A 20,981-nucleotide genomic window follows, 5' to 3' on the forward strand; every position below is an offset into this window, starting at 1 on the left:
TGCCCTAAACTGCCAGAAAAGCTCTAAAATTGTACCTTTAGAGGTACAACAGCTTGTCACTAGGCAAGTACCATCAAAGGTACATCTTTGTACCTTATCTATCACTAAAGGGTGCATGTTGTTACATTAAGGATAGATAAGAGGTGGATAAGATTCAAAGGTGTGCCCTGATAACAAGCAAAAGGTACGCTTCTTGCTCAATTTAATGACAGTGTATGTTGAGACAGGGAGTTTTAAGTGTTAGCTTAGTTGTAACTGATAATGCTGAAAACAAACAGGCATCTGATGACCTGAGCTCTCCTGCTGATCTACCATCACCATTTATCATTTCTTAATTCATGGCACATAACGTGGAGGATTTCATTACATGCACCGAAATGCACTACTCTATATTTGTCTCTTTAATGAGGGCCCAGCATTCCGCAGAGCTTTCGGCCTAATCATTGTGTCTAGGACAACTGTGCCTGGACACCCCCTCACTCGCACCCATATCATATCCCCATAACGCACGCTGGTCGTCAACAATACGGCATGCATCTGACTCGCAGTGCTTTTAACTACACCTTTACCAGCGCTACAAACGACAGCCACGAGTTGGTTACGCACACTCCGAAACCCTCTTACACAACCGTAAAGGATCCCATAACAGAGTCTTTCCAACGGGGATGACTTTAGGGACGGTGTCAAATGCCAGCTATGAAAGAGCATGCCGACCAAAGGATTAGCTTTCGAGTGTTATGATCCACCATTGTATTTTTCTTTGCCCTTCTTTCCACCCTGTTTAGATGGCAATTAGTGAGCTGCCAGCTTGGGCCGAGTTGTGCGGGTGACGTCACTATGTATTGTTTATAGACAGCTGCTGGCCCTGATAAAAGCTAAGGCCCATAGATGTATTCACCAGCTGTGCTTGTAAGCTACAGGCTGCCTCCACTACTCTGTCAAGAGCTGTCGAACCTGAAGAGTGACCCCTCGTATAGCTCGCAGTGAACAGTCACAGGGCCGTACACCGGTACCTTTTCAAATGGTGCACCTTTGTACTTTATTTATCACGACAGGGTGATAAATAAAGCTTAAAGGTAGCTTAAAGGCAAAAATTGGTACCAAAATGATACATATTAGTAAATAGTGACAGTTCTTGTGCCTTTTTTCCGAGAGTGTATTAGTTGTGCACTACTATGCAAAGCTAGCAGACAAGATGTTGAGAAGTTATGGGTGGTTTCCAGGGAATGCTAGCCAGTTGCTAGCAGTGCTAATTTTGTCGACACAATTTCTGTTAACAACGTTTGCTAACAAATTATTTTCTTTACATTTGGTTAACGACAACAAAGACCAAAAAATGTGCGTCCTGATAATTAAAAAAATAAAATTGTGTTCAAATAATTAATAGTTATAAATATAAATATAGTTATAAATATAAAAATATTCACCAAATTTAAATTAAAAATAAAAACTACGATTTAAATTAAAAATAAAATAAATAAAAAATTGTCTGCAAAATTGGTGAATTTACATAAACAGTAGGCAATTTTAAAAGGGAGCATTTAAAAGATGAAAATAAGGAATTATAGAGAATCAATAAATTATGAATAATTTATTGCTAAAAAGTAACTGTAGTCGGATTACGAGAATATTAAAATTTAACAATCAAAATACAAGTGCTTGATTTTTGGAATCTGATTACATAATCCAGATTACATGTAATCAGTTGCTACAGTTTTATTGATATTGATATAGCTTGTTTTTGTTTTATTTTCTCGCTATATGAAGAGATGAAGAAAATGGGACCCACCTTATATTAGGTGTCCTGAAATATTATGTACTTACATTTAAATTAGTATCTGATACAACATACTTATACATACATGTTTTTACATTGCACTTCAACATGAGCATATTGTACCTATTGTTGTGTAACAATTCATTATTTTATTATTAAATATATAGTATTTAAAGAAACCTAATATAAAGTGGGACCAGAAAATGTTTAAATAAAGCCAATAATGTAACAATAAATCTGCATTTCCACACTTCCACATTATGAATGCAGCCCGTAACAAAATAAACCTATAAATATACGTCACTTTCAAAGTGTTAATGTGTCTTCTCTGTTAAAAACAAGTGCCAAGGCACTGTGATAAATTCCTAAGTCTCAGATGAGTGGGAGTTACTTCTTATATTTTGAGTCATGCGATGAGAGATGGGAATTAAAAGCAAAAGGCCACATTCCGATGCTGATGTGGTATGAATTTACACACACACTCCCTGATGTCCAGGATCAACAACCACAAAAATAGCTCCACAAATGAGATGGTAAACTATAAAAGAGCAGACACCCTCATTAATCTGAAATAAAACACTTGTGTGATTTTTCTTAAGAATGTATTAGAAATATGAGACAATGTCCTTTAACAATTTAGACTGTAATTGATAAATGGGGTCGGATTTACATAGCTGGCATAATGACCCAACTGGGCAGCCCTTCCAGACATCTAAAGAGGAATACTTCGGAAAGGACATCCTGTAATTACTGTGGGAGGATTTGGGATGGTCAAAACTAGTTGTATTTTTCAAGCTGCAGTAGTAGAGTATGGCTTGGTACATAATATGTTTGTGCATAAAAGATAGCCTATATAAATTTGAAATAATTCAGATTATTAAAAGTATTAATGTTTTTAAAAAGAAGACTCTTATTCTCCTCAAGGCTGCATTTATTTGATGAAAAACACAGTAAAAACTGTAAAATTGTGAAATATTATTACAATACAAAATAACTGTTTTCTATGTGAATATTTATTAAAATGTAATTTATTCCTGTGATCAAAGCTGAATTTTCAGCATCATTACTCCAGTCTTCAGTGTTACATGATCTTTCAGAAATCATTCTGTTATGCTGATTTGCTGCTCAATTATTAATAAAGGTTCTTATTATTATCATCAATGATGAAAACTGTCTTTGCTGTGTCAGGCTTCTTTGATGAATAGAAAGTTCATAAACCATTTACTTTTGTAACTTTTGCAACATCATAAATGTCTTTACTGTTACTTGTGATACATTTAATGCATTCACACTGAATGAAAGTATGTTTCTTTATTGAATGACAGTGTATTACTGTTTTCACAAAACAACAAAAAATATTAAGAAGAAAACACTGGTTTCAACATTGATAATAAAAATGCTTCATGAGCACCAAATCAGCAAATATATACATGTGTGTGAGTGTGTGTGTGTGTGTGTGTGGGTGTGTGTGTGTGTGTGTGTGTGTGTGTGTGTGTGTGTGTTCTGATTTGGTGCTCATGAAGCATATTTATTATTTACATAATATATGTATGTGTGCTGTGTATATTTATTATGTATATATAAATACACACACATGCATGTATATATTTCAGAAAAATTGCGTTTATATTTTAAATATATTTATTTATAATATAAATTAAATTAATATATAGACATGTAAATACATGTAATATATAAATGTAGATATATACTGTATGTGTGTGTATTTATATATACATAATAAATACTGTATACACAGAACACACACATAAATTATGCAAACAAAAACTTTTTTATATGCGATTAATCGTGATTAATCGTTTGATATTGTGTATTGTGATATCGATTAATCTATATATATATATATATATATATATATATATATATATATATATATATATATATATATATATATATATATATATATATATATATATATATATATATATATATAATCAGCTTAAATAAAAATTCAACACTTATATTTCATGGTTACAAGTAAATACTGAATGATCACAACTTTAAAAATAATTTAAAGCTTAAAAATAATTTAGCTCCACAAACGTTCATTAAAGGGTGCGTGAATCTTGTGCTTGGGCATAAAATGATATCCCTTTGGGTTAAACAGCTAAGCCTTTGCTGCGTTTGGGTAACATGAAGGGGGAGACGTCTAGCCAGTATGAGCCACCCTAGACTATCAATAAGTAAAGACAATACTGCTGATCTTTAACAAGACCAGACACTGCAGCTAGAGGCCTCGTCCGTTTAAGCCTACAGAGCTGAACTTAGGCAAGACAAACAGCGACTATGACTGACTCCTGGATGTCATATTCATAAATCTGTTTTTGGGGCTATAATCCCTGTAATTCTGCAACACGGTCGAGCCCACTTGTCCAGCAGAAGCCTCTGTCCACTCATTGTCCATTGTGTAATCCATTGGTAATGTAATCTAGCGCTGGGCCTGTCCAAACACAGAGTGAGGGTTGTTGTAAAAATGTCTCGTCAGGGCAGTTCACAATCTTTACAGCTCAAAGCAGGTGTGGAAATTGCTCATCCCATCACCAGCATGCATCAGAGCAGCTTTTGTGTGCCTGCGCATGTAAATATGTTAAATTTCTATAATAAGTACTAAGAATACACAGTACAGAACAAACATAAGCAAAACTTAATTTTAGGATAAATGTCATATCATATTTCACCTAAAAAGCAAAAGAAAGAAATGTAAAACACTTTAAAAATGAATATATGCATATAGCACAAAGAACGTGAAACCCCCCAATTTTTCCATTTCTGGCATGCATTTGTAAAGAAAAGTATTTAGAAATAAAGGTAGCATTTATTAAACATACTAATTTAAATAAATAAATAGTTAAACATTTAATGAGAATCTAATAATAATTAAGAATAATATAAAGATAAGTAATATATGACTTCATTAACAAAATTACTACATTTGTTCAGTAAGGAGGCTTTAAATTGATCAAAGGTGATAGTAAACACATTTATAATCTTATACAAGATTCTGTTTCTATTCTAATTCTATTCTAACATTCTAATTCTACTTCATTTATGTTCTATTTCAAATCACTTATTTTGAACTTTGCATTCATAAAACAGTCCTGAAAAAATGGACAAATTTCCAAAAGTTGCCATTACAGAAATAAATTGCATTTTAAAATAGAAAACAAAACTAGTTAGTAATATTTGACAATATTACTCTTTTTACTGAAATATTTTAATAATATTTAAATAATAAATATTTAAATAATAGAAATGCAGAAAAGAAAGAAGTCAAGAGACTTTCGGAGGTTTACACACACACACACACACACACATTTTTTAATCAATAACCAGGACTAAACCTGCAACAAATGAAAAAATGTCAAAGAATGATTCAAGATCAAGAATGATCCATGTATATATATCAAGTTAGACATTGTTGTCACTGGATTTATACAAGTGTATTAAGAGCCGTCAAAACATGCAATATTTGCAGAATGTTTGGAGAATATTTCAGGTGAGACGAGAAACAAAACCAGGAACAAGACTGAAAGTCTTGAATGTTTTTGGACAGCTGCACTAAGAAACTCACAGACAAAGACAAAACATGGACAAAAGGCAGGTGGTATCCTTGAAGGAGGTCTACAGCAAGCTGCCCAAATGTATGACAGCTCTGTTGCATCGTTATCTCAGGGTACACAACACATACCCACCACGATGTACAAGAGCCACAGGCTGTGACCTAAAATGTGGGTCACACTCGCAACCTCAATTCCGAATTCAAACTGAAATTTTGCCTGATACGGGTCTGTTTCCCCAGAGTGTGTGTGTAATTTGTTACACTTAAGTTCAGCTCAGGTCATTGTATATGTGTCTGAGAGGTGCAGAGGTCAAGTCAAGAGTGCAGGTCCTGTTGACCCAATGCTGGACGTATGCTGAGTGTTCCCCTTTCTTCCATCCAGACCCAACAAGCCCCCGGGGATCTCCCAGTCCCTCGTGTCAGTCATCTGCACTGAGTAGGGTGCAATGACACGGGCCACTGATGAAACAAGAGATGGGTCCACCAGGGAAGAGGGCAGGGGTGAACCAGCGAAGACCACAAAACACAACCGAATCACTTGGTTTGAGTGGAAAAGGAGCATGTTATCACAAATACATGCATGACTTTTTGGCGACTTCTATATGCCGGTGGTTGCTCAGAGTATTCAAGAGTGAACAGACCTGTCTATACAAATATGTATTTCATGCAAATCACTTTACATACAAGTCAAATTTAGTTTTTTTACAAATAGCCAAAGAGAGACCATTTCTCTAAACGCATCAATCTATTGTTATCAGAGAAGACTGCTTTTAGACAGTTTTGAAGAAAAAAAATCACATCTGACATTAGCAGCTAATAAGAAGAAAGTTAAAGTGGCAAAATAAAAATAAAAAACCCTATTGATTGGATGGCCAACGATAACGATAACATTGGATGGCTGATAACTATAACAATAACTAATATATATATATATATATTTGAATATTTGAATAGTTAAGACCACCTCACAGATATAATGAATGACACAGAGGAACAATATCATTGGAATCACCTCTAGAATGATTCTTCATAATGAGCTGATGAATGATTTTTTTTTTACAGCCAATCATAGTCCATCCAGTTTTAAAGAGCTTGAGCATTTAAAGCAACTTAATAGTAATTGAGTATACAAGCCAATCAAAATGAAATGAACATCTGCAGAAAGCATGAGATGAAACTTCACCAAAATATATTCTATTTTGAATAAAATGAGGCATTAAGAATTATAAATGACTTTACATATATTCATCAGGAATCAGTGAAGGAACTAGAGCGGGCAGAGGCAATGCTGCAGTATCTGTCCCAGCGCGGAGGAAAATACTGCAGTAAGAACATCCAGGTAACTCACCCATCTAACCAGTTAACCAGAGCACCACCACAAGACTTCGCCGAAGTGCCCTGTATTTTTTTCTTAAAAGAAATAGCACCTAGATAAAGAACAAAGAAGGCATCTCGTTCATTTAAAGTCCTTTTTACTCAAAGTGTTATGATCATAAGCCTATTTTTTCTTTTGACTCTTGTCTGTATGGGGCAGCAGCAGCTTTAAGGGGGATGGAGAACGAGAGCAATGGGGGTAAACCAGCGGGGGGGTTTTGCAGAGATCTCCCCTTTAATGCCTGTTAGGGTATACGTTTCCCCTGAGTTCCGGAAAATTGGCGAGATTAATGCGAAGGCGGAAGGACAGTGCATTAATTGTAGTTCCAGATGGATTCCATGGCACTCGCACTGCTGTCACTTTACACTGCGTCCTCTCCTTTCTCTTCTTTCTATTTTTTTTTTTTTTCTTTCCAGCCTTCCCTGATTTTATGACTCGTGTAAAATTGATCCGGACTGGGACTGGTGAGGGTCCATCAGCAGCGATTTTGAACACCTTGTTATCCGCTCATCCGTGCTGGGTGATGGTTGGACACACTTGGAAACAACTGTGTGCTATCTTAGTTAATTGTAGCTCAATTCAAATTTGACCTATACATGGACTGGTCCATTTAGATGGTTTTTAAGTTGTTTAATAAAGCTTTTGCAGCATTTTTACAGCATAGAAGTTTTTTACATTATTTCAATGATTATTTATTCAAAAATACATGTAAAATATTTGTTATTTATGCTCACTAAGGCTGCATTTATTTGACCAAATATACAGTAAATGTTGTGAAATATTATTACAATTTACAATAACTGTTTCCTATGTGGATATATTGTAAAATGTAATTTATTCCTGTGATCAAAGCTGAATTTTCAGAATCGTTACTACAGTGTTCAGAGTCAAATGATCCTTCAGAAATCATTCTAATATGCTGATTATGCTGAAATTTATTATTAATATCAATTTTGAAAACTGCTTAATATTTTTGTGAAGTTCAAAAGCTATTATTTTAAATAGAAATCTTTTGTAACATTACAAATGTTTTTACTGTCACTTTTGATCAGTTTAATACATCCTTACAGAATAAAAGCATTAACCTATTTTTTAATTATGAGCTCGTTTTTACATTTCTGAATTAAATTTTGATATTTTTGGAACATAGTGCTACAGCTGTCCTGATATATTATGAAGAAAGATGCAATTAAAAGAATTAAATTCTTGAAGTAGTTTGCATAGTATTTCATTAGAGAAAATTAACTAAATATTTTCATTTATTCTTATTCTTATTCTTATTATTATTAGAATTTAAAAAAATGTTATAAAATATCAGGTAATTTTTTCCGGTTTGTAAAATGTCATGTGGTGTGACTAAAAAATTAATGATATTTTGAATAAATAATCTGTATGTGTAAAAATTTTTAACCTTAAAAATATGTATTCAAAGATGTTGTCCAAAATAATGATTAAGCACACTCACATCACATATACTCACATCATAAAATGTTACTATTTACTTGATGGCAACACCGCATGACATTTTTATAGTGATTCAAGTGAAACTTTTCTTTTAAATGTTACATTTTTTAAACCATGTGAAACCAACATTAATACAAAAGTTATACATTTCAATGTACTTTTTTGTTAAAGTTTTAAAGAATTGTTTTTACTTTTTTTTGTCATGGACACTTTTATTTGTCACTGGCCCAAATGTGACTTGCAGTGATTCTACCATGATGAATACCTAACCAATTAAACACAAAATTTAGTTTAGAAAATCATGTGTAACTTCAGCAGCACTCAAGGCCAAGCTTTATCAGCCCCGTCCCAAATGGCACACTTGACACAGACTTCCTCACATGCGGGGACTCACGGGCTTCCCTCACATGTATATGTGAGGGGCCTGTAGGGGCTATTAGATTTCAGAAGGGTGCTGGAACGCTGGATTCACCAATCAGCATCCAGAACCGATTCATTTTATATTTAACCAATAATATGTAACATTTACAGAGGCCAGGCACTGAAGAGGTGTGTGCCATCCTTCCTGCTCTGGAGATCATGCTTAACCAGTGGAAGGAGGAGATGAGCATCATGCTGGAGCTGAATCAGCTAGCGCATGAGTACGGAGATCCACACACCGCCAGCACAATCAAGAGTCAGTTCATTCAGCCCCTCGTCCCAAAGGTCAAACTCATCGGTGACCTCTTGACCAGCGCTCGCAGAGTGGGCTGCACCGGTGACAGTATGGGTGGCTTCAGGGAGTACCTCATCGACTGGCTACAAGAGATGCTGACGACCGCTTAGACTTCCTCTTTGTTAATCATTAAGGAACCATGTTTGCACTGTAAAAAGTGATTATTCAAAGTAATAAATAAAACAAAGATTATCAAAGTACCTTTTACAAGAAGAGCCTATTTCATCTTAATATTTCAACTTAATGATTTTGTGTTTAATTCAATGTGTTACTTGCCACTTCTTTGTAATAATTTGTGAGACTGACCAGCCTAATAATGTTTCAAAGTAAATCCTACACCTCATTTTTTGAATGTGTGTCTTTGGCCCTTAAACAGATTACATATTACATATGTCTGAGACAGATTACATATTACATATGTCTGAGACAGATTACATATTGGTCCAAAAGGGAAAATAAAGTGCATAAATTTACTCCCAATAGTGCCAGTTTTGTATGTAACAAGTCTCTCCAGTTGTAGATATTTTAATGTCATTCCAGTAAAATTAATGTATTCTTCAGTGAGAGTAAGCCGAATAAGAGTTTAAACTTAATTGTTGCAGATCTCTCTCCCTCTCGTTTTATTTTATTATTATTATTATTTTGTAGTGCTTCACAATTATGGAACACTCCATTGCCCTGTTTATCCTGTGTGTGAGATATTTATTTGTATTTCTTTTTTAAAAAATCTACTTTTGAAAAGTAAAGTACATTTGTATTTTTTGGAAAATTTAATATTTTAGAATATTTTTCCTCATCTTCTATGTTTTGACTTTTGAATGTTATCTTGCACTGTTATTAATAAACACAATTTATATGCGTACATGTGTATTTTTTCTTACAGTATAAAAAGTTATGGTAAAATAAATACAGTAAAATATGATTGTGACACCCAATGGTCAGGTTATGTGACAAATGAGTTTAACTTAAAACATTTTAAACATAAAACCTTAGAATATGTGTAAAATCAGTTTACAATAGGCTATTAACTCCAGCAGCCTGTATTCCGGCAAAACGTACTAATAGGAGAGATAGAGGAACTCTCTCTCTCTCTCTCTCTCTCTCTCTCTCTCTCACACACACACACACACTGACACACACATATTTAGGGCTTTTCAAACAGAAAAGTAGTTTTTAACCCTCATCTGGCTCTTTAACGCCCCCTATTGTTGGACTGTTGTGCGTCTAGCAGCTATTGTAAGAAACGCAAAATAAACTTGGCAACATCATAAATAGATCATGAAATAAATTAACTTTATCTTGTAGATCTTTCTGTAATAAATAAATAAATAAAGTGCACCTTGGAAAAGCATTTGTAATCTGTTGTGTGTACGTGTTATTTTATTTTTTAAAGCATGTGTAATACATAAGTGTATTAACATATAAGTGCTTCAGTGTTTCATTAAACAACTGATACAAACCAAACATAATTCAGAGTAGGTCTAGTTGTGTTTTTTACAACACTGGTAAGCATCCATAACATTCAATATATTTAAGCCTTAATTGCTATACACATGCATGTATGTATTGCATGTATTTCGATGTATTTTAACGATATTTTGAGTTATTTAGGCACTCTCGTTCGTTTTTCGATTAAGCATAAGGAAGAACATCTTTATGCATGCAGCACTGGAAATCAAAACAAAATGTTAACGGCTTATTTTCTGTTCTGTTCTGTTAGGGTATACTGTTTGTCGTCTTATCAAATGGAAATAGTAGGCTACAAACATATATACTTATTAAGCAACAAATGATAGTTGAAAAATTCCTTAAGAAAAGATAAAAAGGAAGTCTTTCCTGGGAAAATTCAGGAAATTGTAATTAATTGTAAGCTAAAAATCTGTGACTTGATGACAAATAAACAAATGAAAGAGATTTCAACTCAATACACATACGAAACAACGCAGTAATAGCAACTTTTACCATTTTAACATTTTTATGGCCCCGTCATTACCTGAAGTGCCAGGCCGTCAAAACCACGCCCTCTTTCTAAACGCACGTTCATTGGTCAGTCTGTCTTCTGCAGGACACGCCCCCGACCGGCTGGGTTGTACATAAACAGGCCCTGAGCTCTCACCAGCAACAAGTCCCTGAAGGGTACAAGCAAAACCTTTCCAGGAGCTGCGATTTTTAAAGGTTGTCTTGAGCAACACGTTGTTTCAGGATTGGAAGGAATTTGTCTTAATATTCCTAAATCCTTAAAAACTTTTCCACTTGGTAAGCATTCAAGAATAAGCCTATCCATTTGATCTTTGCTTGGTTTTTTAACTTAGCACATAAAGATGGAGTTGTCGGATATTCCCTTCCCCATCCCGTCAGCTGATGATTTCTACGACGACCCTTGCTTCAACACAAACGACATGCACTTCTTTGAAGACCTGGACCCCAGGCTCGTCCACGTGAGCCTGCTCAAGCCCGACGAGCATCACCTCGAGGACGAGCACGTGAGGGCGCCCAGCGGGCATCATCAGGCCGGCAGGTGCCTGCTGTGGGCATGCAAAGCCTGCAAGAGAAAAACCACCAACGCTGACCGCCGCAAAGCCGCCACCATGAGGGAGAGGAGAAGACTGAGCAAAGTCAATGACGCTTTCGAGACCCTCAAGAGATGCACGTCCACCAACCCCAACCAGAGGCTGCCCAAAGTGGAGATTCTGAGAAACGCCATTAGTTACATCGAGTCTCTGCAGGCGCTGCTCAGGGGTCAAGAGGATAACTACTATCCCGTTCTGGAACATTACAGTGGAGACTCCGATGCCTCCAGCCCGAGATCCAACTGCTCTGATGGCATGGTGAGAAATTCATTTCATATGCTGTAGAGATCGTAATTATATTATTTAGTTTAGTTTAGCATATATTTCATTCATTCGTTCGTTCATTCAATAATGGGTTACTTGGTTTAAAATGGTTTAAAACTTTAAAACGTGGTTTACTTGGGCAATGTTATCTTTCTCCAATGTCACATTAAAAAAAAAAAATATTTTAGCTTAGTAATTTTAAGCATTCGCCTGTTTAATAATTTGCAAAATATGCTATGCTTTAAATGTGCCTTTAACTATTTCTCTTTTTGCATTTTCTAGATGGATTTCATGGGTCCTACATGTCAGTCGAGAAGACGGAACAGTTATGACAGCTCTTACTATAACGACACGCCAAATGGTAGGTCATGCGTCGAAAACTGGCATTGTAGCACACTAAATAAATAGCTAAACAAACATTGAGTGACTCAAAGTTACAATTATTTTACAAAATTATAAAAAAAATAATAATAATATTTGAGTTGAAATTAAAATCTGCTGTGTATGTTTTTACAGCTGACGCGCGGAATACTAAAAGCTCAGTGGTGTCCAGTTTGGATTGTCTGTCCAGCATCGTGGAGCGAATCTCCACAGAGACCCCCGCGTGCCCCGTGCTGTCGGTCCCGGAGGGGCCGTGTTCTCCGCAGGAGGGGTCTGTCCTGAGTGAGACCGGGGCCCCCGCACCGTCCCCGACCAACTGCCCTCAACAGCAGGCTCAGGATCCCATCTATCAAGTGCTTTAAAGATTCGCAACATTGCAAAACAAATTGAAAAGGACAAATCTGAGAAACATTCAGCAGAAAAAACGCCGGCAAATCCGATCTTAACGACTAAAGAAAGACTATTTCGATCCACTGCTGGAAACTATAGGAACGAAAGATCTCTCTTTCTTTCTTTCTTTCTTTCTTTCTTTCTTTCTTTCTTTCTTTCTTTCTTTCTTTCTTTCATTGCTGTGGAAAATTAATTCCATTATGAAAATGGCTCAGCAGAAGTGAGTTTCTTAACTACGCTTATTTATATTATTGTATCCACGTGAAAATGTGACCATATTTTTTTCCCTTTGTGAATATATATTTTCTGTCACCATCACCTTTTATTTCCTAATTATTTACGAGAGAATCGTAATCCAGATACGAAAAGTAGGACCACTTTTGTATATGTGTAAATAAGATCTGTTTTGTTAAAGCGACGAAAACGAACAAACATATTATTGTATTTAATGATGCCTGTTTGAAACACTAGCTTGTTGTGTTAAACTTTATATTTATACTTCTTAAACGAGTGAATGTCGAATTAATAAAAATATAACTATTTATACTCAAATATTTGGATATGCTTTGATTTATTCCATGAATTAAATAGTAATGACACAAATGGATTATTAGTTTAAAACAAAACTGTTTTAGCGGGACAGAAAACAATGAAAGTGAAGGTTGTTGTTCTTAAATATTCATCTTGGTAAAACTCATTCAATAAAAAAAAGGTTCTCATAGCAAATTACCAATTTAATCTATAAAATATTTTAGATGTTTACATTTTGCCCATTGCCAACGAACTACAGTTGATGAAATAATGATTTTCTCGAAGCTTCCCCAAATTATTTGGTTCTAGTCTAGTGGACCATCTCAATCAAAATAGCTAAAAGCAAATAGCTCTTTATGAAATAGAGTAGCATAAAACGCTGGCTTCACATTAATCGTGATTCGATAACACTTGAAAAGCAGTATAGGTCCATAATCTATAAACTTTTTGTACCATTCATGAACGCTACATTTAGCTAATTATGAATGCATCCAAATAATAATGGCTACATGCTTCCAGTTTAATCTACATACATTTTTTTAAATAATAGATATAGCTACATCGGATATTTCAGAGATGATCATCTTTTTATTTTTATTTTATTGTAGGGCCCTATTTATTTATTTGCTAAAAAAGAAGCTCTAATAGAAGACAGACATGATATAGGCTTGCAACAACACCATCATGTGTACTGAACCTCATACGTCATTAATAAACCATCACCTATGGTAAACTATATTTATTTTTTAACCAACTGATCATCAAATTGTGCATTATAGGGTATCATGCCTATGGTGTGTTGTTGTAGGCCTACACGCCGCATGCTCAGTGTGCAGTTTGTAAAGATTTTTTCATGCATTCAGAAGAAATTCATAAGGCAGATCTAGGAACTTTCTGCCACATTTATTTATTTATTAAATTAAGATTATCGACAGTAGCCTATATGTGATTGTCGGTTACCACCAAATATTTTCGACTGGTAAAATAACTTATGTGAAGTTCACAATTTTGTTAAAATGCTTATATTAATTCTTGCTTAAATGTTATTTGAGCTATAAAATTGGAATTGTTGGGACTATTGTCGAAGGCGGATGAACATCTGGATACGCGCGTGACAGGTTGACACTGTAGAGTTTTCACTTAAATGGCGAGTTATTTGGTATCCTTCCGCCTGTCACTAGAAAGTTCAGTTTACCGGTGAGACAGGAGTTGAATGGAATAAAATTAGCAAAAGCTAAGGTAAGAATGCAGTTTTGTCTAACGAGTTTCATCACTTATGATGTTTAAATCTTGTGATTATACGAGACAGTGTTACAATATTTCGGAACAGTGTATTTTAACGTTTATCCTCATGCAATAAACCCCGCGAATTTAATGCGAGTTATCATTATCTAATAAAGCATTTTTTTTTCCAGTTGCAGTATCAATACAGCTTAATTTATCTTGAACTTAGAACATATTTATCCACCGGCGAACTTAAACAAAAATGGTCTTGCATGACAATATCTAAAAACAACTATTTTATTGATGTTTCAATAGGAACAAGTAGCTACTGTCAAAGGCTTTAAGTCACACTTTATTTACATGACATAAAAAGGGAACTAAATAACAGTCCAAGACGAGGAAGAGTTGGTTGATCAACAACTACGGAGTCCTGTGTGGTCAGCACAGATCGAGGGGTGTATCTTGATCTTCATTGTGGTGGTCTTGGCCTGCAGGACGATGCACTTACTTTCTGCGACGAGAGGCGGCGCCCTTCTTGCTGCTGCAATGCAGGAATCCAACAAGACAACAGGTGAGCAAATTATATTTTTATTTAATTCCATCCATCCATCCATCTATATATATATATCTGTCTGCTTGTTTACTCTATTTGTTTGTGTGGAGAAAAAAAACCCTGATTGAATATTTTTACATTTCACACCACAGCATGCACTGTTCAAACCAGGCCTTACTTACTGTCACAGTATCTTAATGCTATGTTTTTTGGCAGCTCTAATCACAGATGAATCCAAAATAACTCAAATGAACCAAAACTAGTTTATCTCTCCAAACAGACAACTGCTCAAATACTATTAAAAGAGTATAAACATTTACTTTCATAAATTATACTAAGAATTATTATTAATGAATAAAAATGTATGAATAATAATAATATATTATTATTATTATTAATAATAATAATATAATATAATTATTAATAATAATAATATATTATTATTATTATTATTTGTATTATTATTACAGGGCCTATGCACTGCAAAAAAAAAAAAAAGTTTTCTTGTAGTAAATAAAACAAAGGTTACTGGAGTATTAATTTACTAGCAGTTTCTGGGTGAAGATTTTTTCAATGCCAAATTTGATGATTTACAATAAAAAAGAAAGAAAGAAAGAAATGTGAATTCCAGATGTTCAAGTACACTGTCCCCACAGTCCTATATTTCTTGATAAAACACTTGTTATTTTCTATAATATTCAGTGGTTTTGAACTGCATATTGATAATTTAATAATCATTTTATTAAATCCTAAAATGTATTGGAAATGTCTCCTTGGAATTTCCAAATCTGTTTCTGTTACTGTTCTCAGAAAGCGAGTGCAGTGTTCTTGCCATCACAACACACACGTCAGGCCATGCACAGCAGGGGGTGCCATAACATTCATGAAACCTGCAACTTACAATTTGCTGAGCTCCTCGACTCTCCTGCGCAGTGTAGTAACCTGAAGAACACCAGAGATGTATCAGTGATCTCTAAATGAACTTCAAAGAATCAAATACTGGTTGTGACAGTGGCATGTATAGGTACATCATTGTTTCTTGTCCTCTTGTCTGTTTCACTATTCTTTCTCTCACCTCATACTTCTGTCTCTTCAACCTCTCCATGTGCTCAAATTTCTCAGCCTCCAGGGTCTTAATCCATTCAAACAGCTCCTGTGCTTTGTCCCTGAAGTCCACAAGACATATGTAAGCAAGTCTAGACTGTTTACATGGCCACTTCAACAGTTTGGAGCATAACTCACCTCAGTTTGTCCTCGTTGAGATGGTCGACGTTGAGTGGTTTGCGTCTCTCAGCCAGGATCTTTTTCTTCTTCTCTCTCTCTGTTTGTTTTTTGCCACCTTTCTTGGCATCGGCCTGAAGGACAACAGTATGTCGGGTTTCAGTCACAGTTCTTTCAATTCATGCTCTTCAGTTAATTTTAAGTGTTTGAAGCAGAGCTCACCTTCTGCAGATGGCTGCTATAGTTGGAGCCCATACCAGACAGAGCTGACTTCTTCTTGGCGTCATCCTCTGCCTTCTTCTTGGCATCTTCCTCCTCTTTCCTTCGCCTCTCCTCCTGTAGGAGTTATCAAATCAGGGTTTTACTAGAAGATGGACACTTTCTAGGTTTTGTCTGCTGTTTTTTAGTTTTATAGTCCTCAAGCTATCCTGTTTTTTCCCCCAGAATTTTACTAATTTACTTATCTAGTTTCCTGATTTATCTGACAACTGGTAAAGCTCAAAAGTGTCTCTCAGATGCTAAAACGGTGAAATTCCTAATATTAATTCCATTAATTCCAATTTATGTTGTTTTTTTATATTAAAACAACAACAAAAAAAGACTTTGAAGTGTCACACAAAAGTTGCATAAGTTAATTTATTCAGCAACCACAACTGCAAGCAATATAATCAAGATCCATGTATCACCAAAGTTCATGTTCATCATGGGCTTTACCAAAATCTTATTCTGTGTGTTCATGGTTGCCTGGTTGCTAAGAGAGAAAAAAAAAACTAATAATAATAATACCGTATTGACCCGAATATAAGACAATGTTTGTTTGTTTTTTCTTGGAAATACATCTGAAAAAATGTGGCCGTCTTATATTCAGGGTCTAGACTTTAACATGTCAGTAATACACCCACAACGATAGGTGGCGCCAAACACGCATAAAACGAGTGTGCCATGAAATATGTAATGAAAAAAGAAAACAAAATGCTTACAGCGGCATGAGTCGTGACTGTCATGTTAGCCTGATGGGACCAAACTTCTTCTGTAAGTGATTTTAAAACATAAGACAGTACCCAGATTTGAAGACTACAATAAGATTTCAATTTTACTGTTAATAAAATTTGGCTACTATGAGATGGATAGCCTAAATGTTATATAATTCAGATGGGCTACCTATTATTTTTATGGTATATCAAAAAGTGTATCATTGTTGGTACATTTTACCAGTATTTACCATACTTTCAAAATTAAAATTTAAACCAAACAAGATTTGGTTTTCAAAAAGCCTTTTTCCGAAAGGTACATCTGGAAAAAGGGGGGTCGTCTTATATTCGGGTCAATATAGTAAAAAATTTTCTGTGTGCTCATGGTTGCCAGGTTGCTAAGATAAAGTAGAACACTGGGCAAGCTCTAATTGTTGACATCTGGGAACCCCAAGTATGAGGCTTTTTAAAAAAAAAAAAAATTCTTCTCTTTTTTTGTTGAAGAGAATATAGATATTGGTAAAGTTTTTATATTTAAACTACATCTTAGTCTCGTGTGTTAAAAAAATCACAGTTTGTGTTTAATGATGTTGTGTCATATGATGTATTCATTATGGGAAAAAATGGGGGGAAAAGTTGTCAACGCACATGTATTTATTTTTTTGGAAATGAATTAACCACTAGATTTGCAGAGTCAGTGATACACACCTCACGTCTGGCCTGGCGCTCCTTATCCTTTTCAGCTCGGACCCTCTGCTGCTCTGCCCTCTCAGCTCTGCGCTTCTCCTGTTCGGGGATGGAAAACACATTTTTATTTACAACTTCTTATTCTGAAGAAGATCAGGTTAGGCTAACAGTTTATTTCTCGAGGGACGTTTCCTTACCATTCTCTCCTTGAGGGCCATCAGTTCCTGCTCCTCTTTCTTCCTTTGCTCGAAGTGATCATCGATGAGGCTCTGCAGCTCAAGAGTATCCTTGTTGTGACGTTTCTTCTGAATGTCCTGCAATGAGACACGTGAGAAACAATGCTGTCATCCCATTGACAAATACATACAAGGCTATTTGTATTTTATAGACTCCCAAAAATACATTAACTCTTACATCAAAGTCCACTTTCTCGCCATCTGGGATCTTGGGTGCTGATGGCCTGTAGTTAAAGAATTAAAACGAGCATTATGTCTTAAAATCTCTTTAAATAGTTTACTGTAATGCGCACATTCCTACAGGCTACTTACTTGAACTTTGGCTTCTCTTCTGTATTAGGAGTAAGAGGAGATCCACACAGTTAACGATACACAGCAATATTCAAACATTGGCATATCACTGCCACATAATTAGTATTTTTAGAAGGAATTAAAAATGTAATTATTTGATACAGTATATATAGATATATAATTAACTGGATTTTTATATGTAACAATTTTTTTAAATAATTATAATGTAGATAATTTATTAAAAATAAAAAATATATAATAAAATATAATTAAAATGCATTCTAGAAATTTCAAATTGATTAAATATTATTATTTTTGAATTATTATTAAAATATATAAAAAAGATTTAATTTATGTTAAAACATTAAAATATTGAAAGTTTTCAATGGCCATGAAAAGCTTAACATATACTTAATTTTTTCCCCTCCCCTGTCCCTGTCATGGTGTATGTTCTTCTTTTAAAATAGCAGTGTGTCCTTGAAATGAGTGGTTCAGCTTTCAATACAAGCCATGCAAAGCAAACTCGAACAATGGATCAGTGCAACTGTTGTTATCATTTGAAACTCTTGCACTCATTACTTAGCCTAGTCTGATTATTTGGACTATGGTTAGCTTGTGTATATTTTTTGATTAATGGCAGTCTTGCTCCAATATGCCACCCTTGACTAGAAGGGACAGCATTATAGATGTTGTCCACCAGGAGGAGACACAGCTGTCCTTTCAACAAAGTAAAGTGTAATACATCTGTAATCAACATACCTTCCCCTTCAATGACAGCAAGCATTAAACAAGAACAGAAAGCAAGAACAGAATGGATGTTATTTGAAACTATGATAACAAGGGAACGAATCTGCCAACAAGAGCATTTTTTCACCATCAAAAACATTTTTAAAAAGAAATACCTGCCTTATTTATGTTTCATTGTATTTATTTATACATTTATTTGACGGAATCTATTTGCGCATTTATTTATCTATACATTGTTATGTCTGTAAGATAATGTTCTTCACATTGTCTGATGTATGCACTACAGATTCAGTGTAAATAAGTCAAAATAACATTTTACAACACTTATTGTGTAATAAAATCGATCAAATAGAATGTAAAAATCAAAGCTCAAAGAGGGAGAATGGGATGTTGTAAATTTGTAGGCATATACAGAAGTAGAAGTTGTTACTAACAGATGAAATCTGCATTCATACAATAATAATTGCAGAAATAATTTTATCACCAGTGCAGCACTATCATGGATTGCACGATTATTACATTAAAGTCTACACAATATCCCATTGTGATTGCCTACTTGCATTACTTTCTTAAAAGAACAATGACCATAGGGAGAAATGACGTACTAATACAGCACACATATTTATATTGTTTAGAATTTAAAAACAAATTAGATTTTACAAGAAAACATTGAAAAACTGTACTCACCCTCAAAATGCTCTCTGTAAAAAAACAAATAATAAACAGAAGCCTGATTATGCTCGGTTAGTGTATGTCATAAAAATTCAGTTCAATATGCATAGAAAAGCATGTTTTACAAAATGACTAATTTTATGATACTTACACGTCCTCTGTGTCTGACATGGTGATACTTTGAGACTAAAAGAAAATGAAATAATTCAAATCAGAACCTCAAGGCAAGACTGCAAAGAGTCTAATGAACACATATAGTGATTCATAAAACTGTCATGAAACTATCTCTTACCTTTCCCCTGTTGACCCCTTCATGCTGAACTAATCGGCTTTTTGCCAAATTAAATAATCAAGATTGTCAGTGATGACTAAGAATGTAGGGTGCACATACTTAAGTTATGTTGACATATACCAGAATATGTATTACATTTTAAGGCAACCATTAATTTTTTGTTTATAGTAGTCTGCTATATTTCTCACAAGAACTCATTCTAGCTAAGCATTGGCTGAATTATATTATTAGCTGACCTATGAACTGGCTGACACATGATAAATAAGAAGTGCCCTTGCTCATACTCAGATTTATGTGGACGTTTGTTTTCCGCTTTGCCTGGTAGATTCATGGCCTTTTGATCAAACGTTGAAATTATCAAAAGACAGACACTTTCCTTTAGAACATCTTTAGTGGATAAAGTGTTGTTTCCCAATTTTATAAGCAATATTTCTTTATATATTGCAGGACTCTAATTTTGTAAAAAAAAAAAATTATACAAAATACTACACAATCAGAAATAATTAAAGGGTTGATGAATTAAAATATAAAAACAATCAATTGTTAACTTCTGAATAACAGGCAGAAAATATATGTAAGCAATCCCTACAAACATCTCAGGTCAAAAAGAATTTGACTTTGACAAGACAGCTGCACTTAATAGGCCCAAACATTGTTCAGGATCCAGTTTCCAAGTTTTTTCTATATTTGGACATAGGGAATTTAGATAATATAGGTTGAATAGATTATGTCATTCAGACAACTTAAATGTAAATGTAACTGTATTATATATATATATATATATATATATAAAATTTAAGGAGTCAATAATTGACCAAGCTTTTGATGCAACTAAATGCATTAGGCTATATGAACTCCACAAGTTTGTGTAAAAACCTGATTAGTTCACACATTCATTGTCACAAATTGTCTTAGTATAAACTCACACAAAACTACACACAATATTTCCCTGCACCTGTGCCCTCTTTCACTCTTACCTCAGAAAAGCTGAAAGAAGTGGATTCCTTGCTGGCAGAGACTGGTTGTAAAGTTCAGCAAAC

At 34.6% G+C, this 20,981-nt stretch overlaps 2 protein-coding genes across 2 annotated transcripts; one reads left to right on the forward strand and one right to left on the reverse strand.

Moving 5' to 3' along the window:
• The first annotated feature begins 11,031 nt into the window (after positions 1 to 11,031).
• Positions 11,032 to 13,065, forward strand: LOC306868164 (myoblast determination protein 1 homolog). Its single transcript, XM_079414215.1, has 3 exons — positions 11,032 to 11,739; positions 12,028 to 12,106; positions 12,262 to 13,065. Exons 1-3 carry the CDS (start codon positions 11,233 to 11,235, stop codon positions 12,486 to 12,488), a joined length of 813 nt encoding a protein of 270 aa, XP_079270341.1. The 5' UTR covers positions 11,032 to 11,232; the 3' UTR covers positions 12,489 to 13,065.
• Positions 13,066 to 14,597: 1,532 nt separating this feature from the next.
• Positions 14,598 to 18,382, reverse strand: LOC306868067 (troponin T, fast skeletal muscle isoforms-like). Its single transcript, XM_079414060.1, has 9 exons — positions 18,252 to 18,382; positions 18,118 to 18,163; positions 17,901 to 18,017; positions 17,725 to 17,802; positions 16,268 to 16,381; positions 16,067 to 16,179; positions 15,900 to 15,990; positions 15,726 to 15,766; positions 14,598 to 14,812 (listed from the first exon to the last, which is right to left on the reverse strand). The coding sequence occupies exons 3-9, from the start codon at positions 17,919 to 17,921 to the stop codon at positions 14,776 to 14,778; spliced, it is 495 nt and encodes a 164-aa protein (XP_079270186.1). The 5' UTR covers positions 17,922 to 18,017; positions 18,118 to 18,163; positions 18,252 to 18,382; the 3' UTR covers positions 14,598 to 14,775.
• Positions 18,383 to 20,981: the final 2,599 nt, after the last annotated feature.

Source organism: Barbus barbus, assembly GCF_936440315.1.
Source record: "Barbus barbus genome assembly, chromosome: 50".
In the NCBI taxonomy this organism is placed as follows: Eukaryota; Metazoa; Chordata; class Actinopteri; order Cypriniformes; family Cyprinidae; genus Barbus; species Barbus barbus.

What these genes read in the sequence shown, in the direction of transcription:
- LOC306868164 (XM_079414215.1), top strand. Translation starts at nt 11,233, where the DNA reads ATGGAGTTGTCGGATATTCCCTTCCCCATCCCGTCAGCTGATGATTTC. An exon ending in CCAACTGCTCTGATGGCATG is followed by an intron (nt 11,740 to 12,027) that starts GTGAGAAATTCA and finishes TGCATTTTCTAG; the next exon opens with ATGGATTTCATGGGTCCTAC. An exon ending in CTATAACGACACGCCAAATG is followed by an intron (nt 12,107 to 12,261) that starts GTAGGTCATGCG and finishes ATGTTTTTACAG; the next exon opens with CTGACGCGCGGAATACTAAA.
- LOC306868067 (XM_079414060.1), bottom strand. Translation starts at nt 17,921, where the DNA reads ATGGCCCTCAAGGAGAGAATG. An exon ending in TGGCCCTCAAGGAGAGAATG is followed by an intron (nt 17,803 to 17,900) that starts GTAAGGAAACGT and finishes ATCCCCGAACAG; the next exon opens with GAGAAGCGCAGAGCTGAGAG. An exon ending in GTCGAGGAGCTCAGCAAATT is followed by an intron (nt 14,813 to 15,725) that starts GTAAGTTGCAGG and finishes CCTGCATTGCAG; the next exon opens with CAGCAAGAAGGGCGCCGCCT.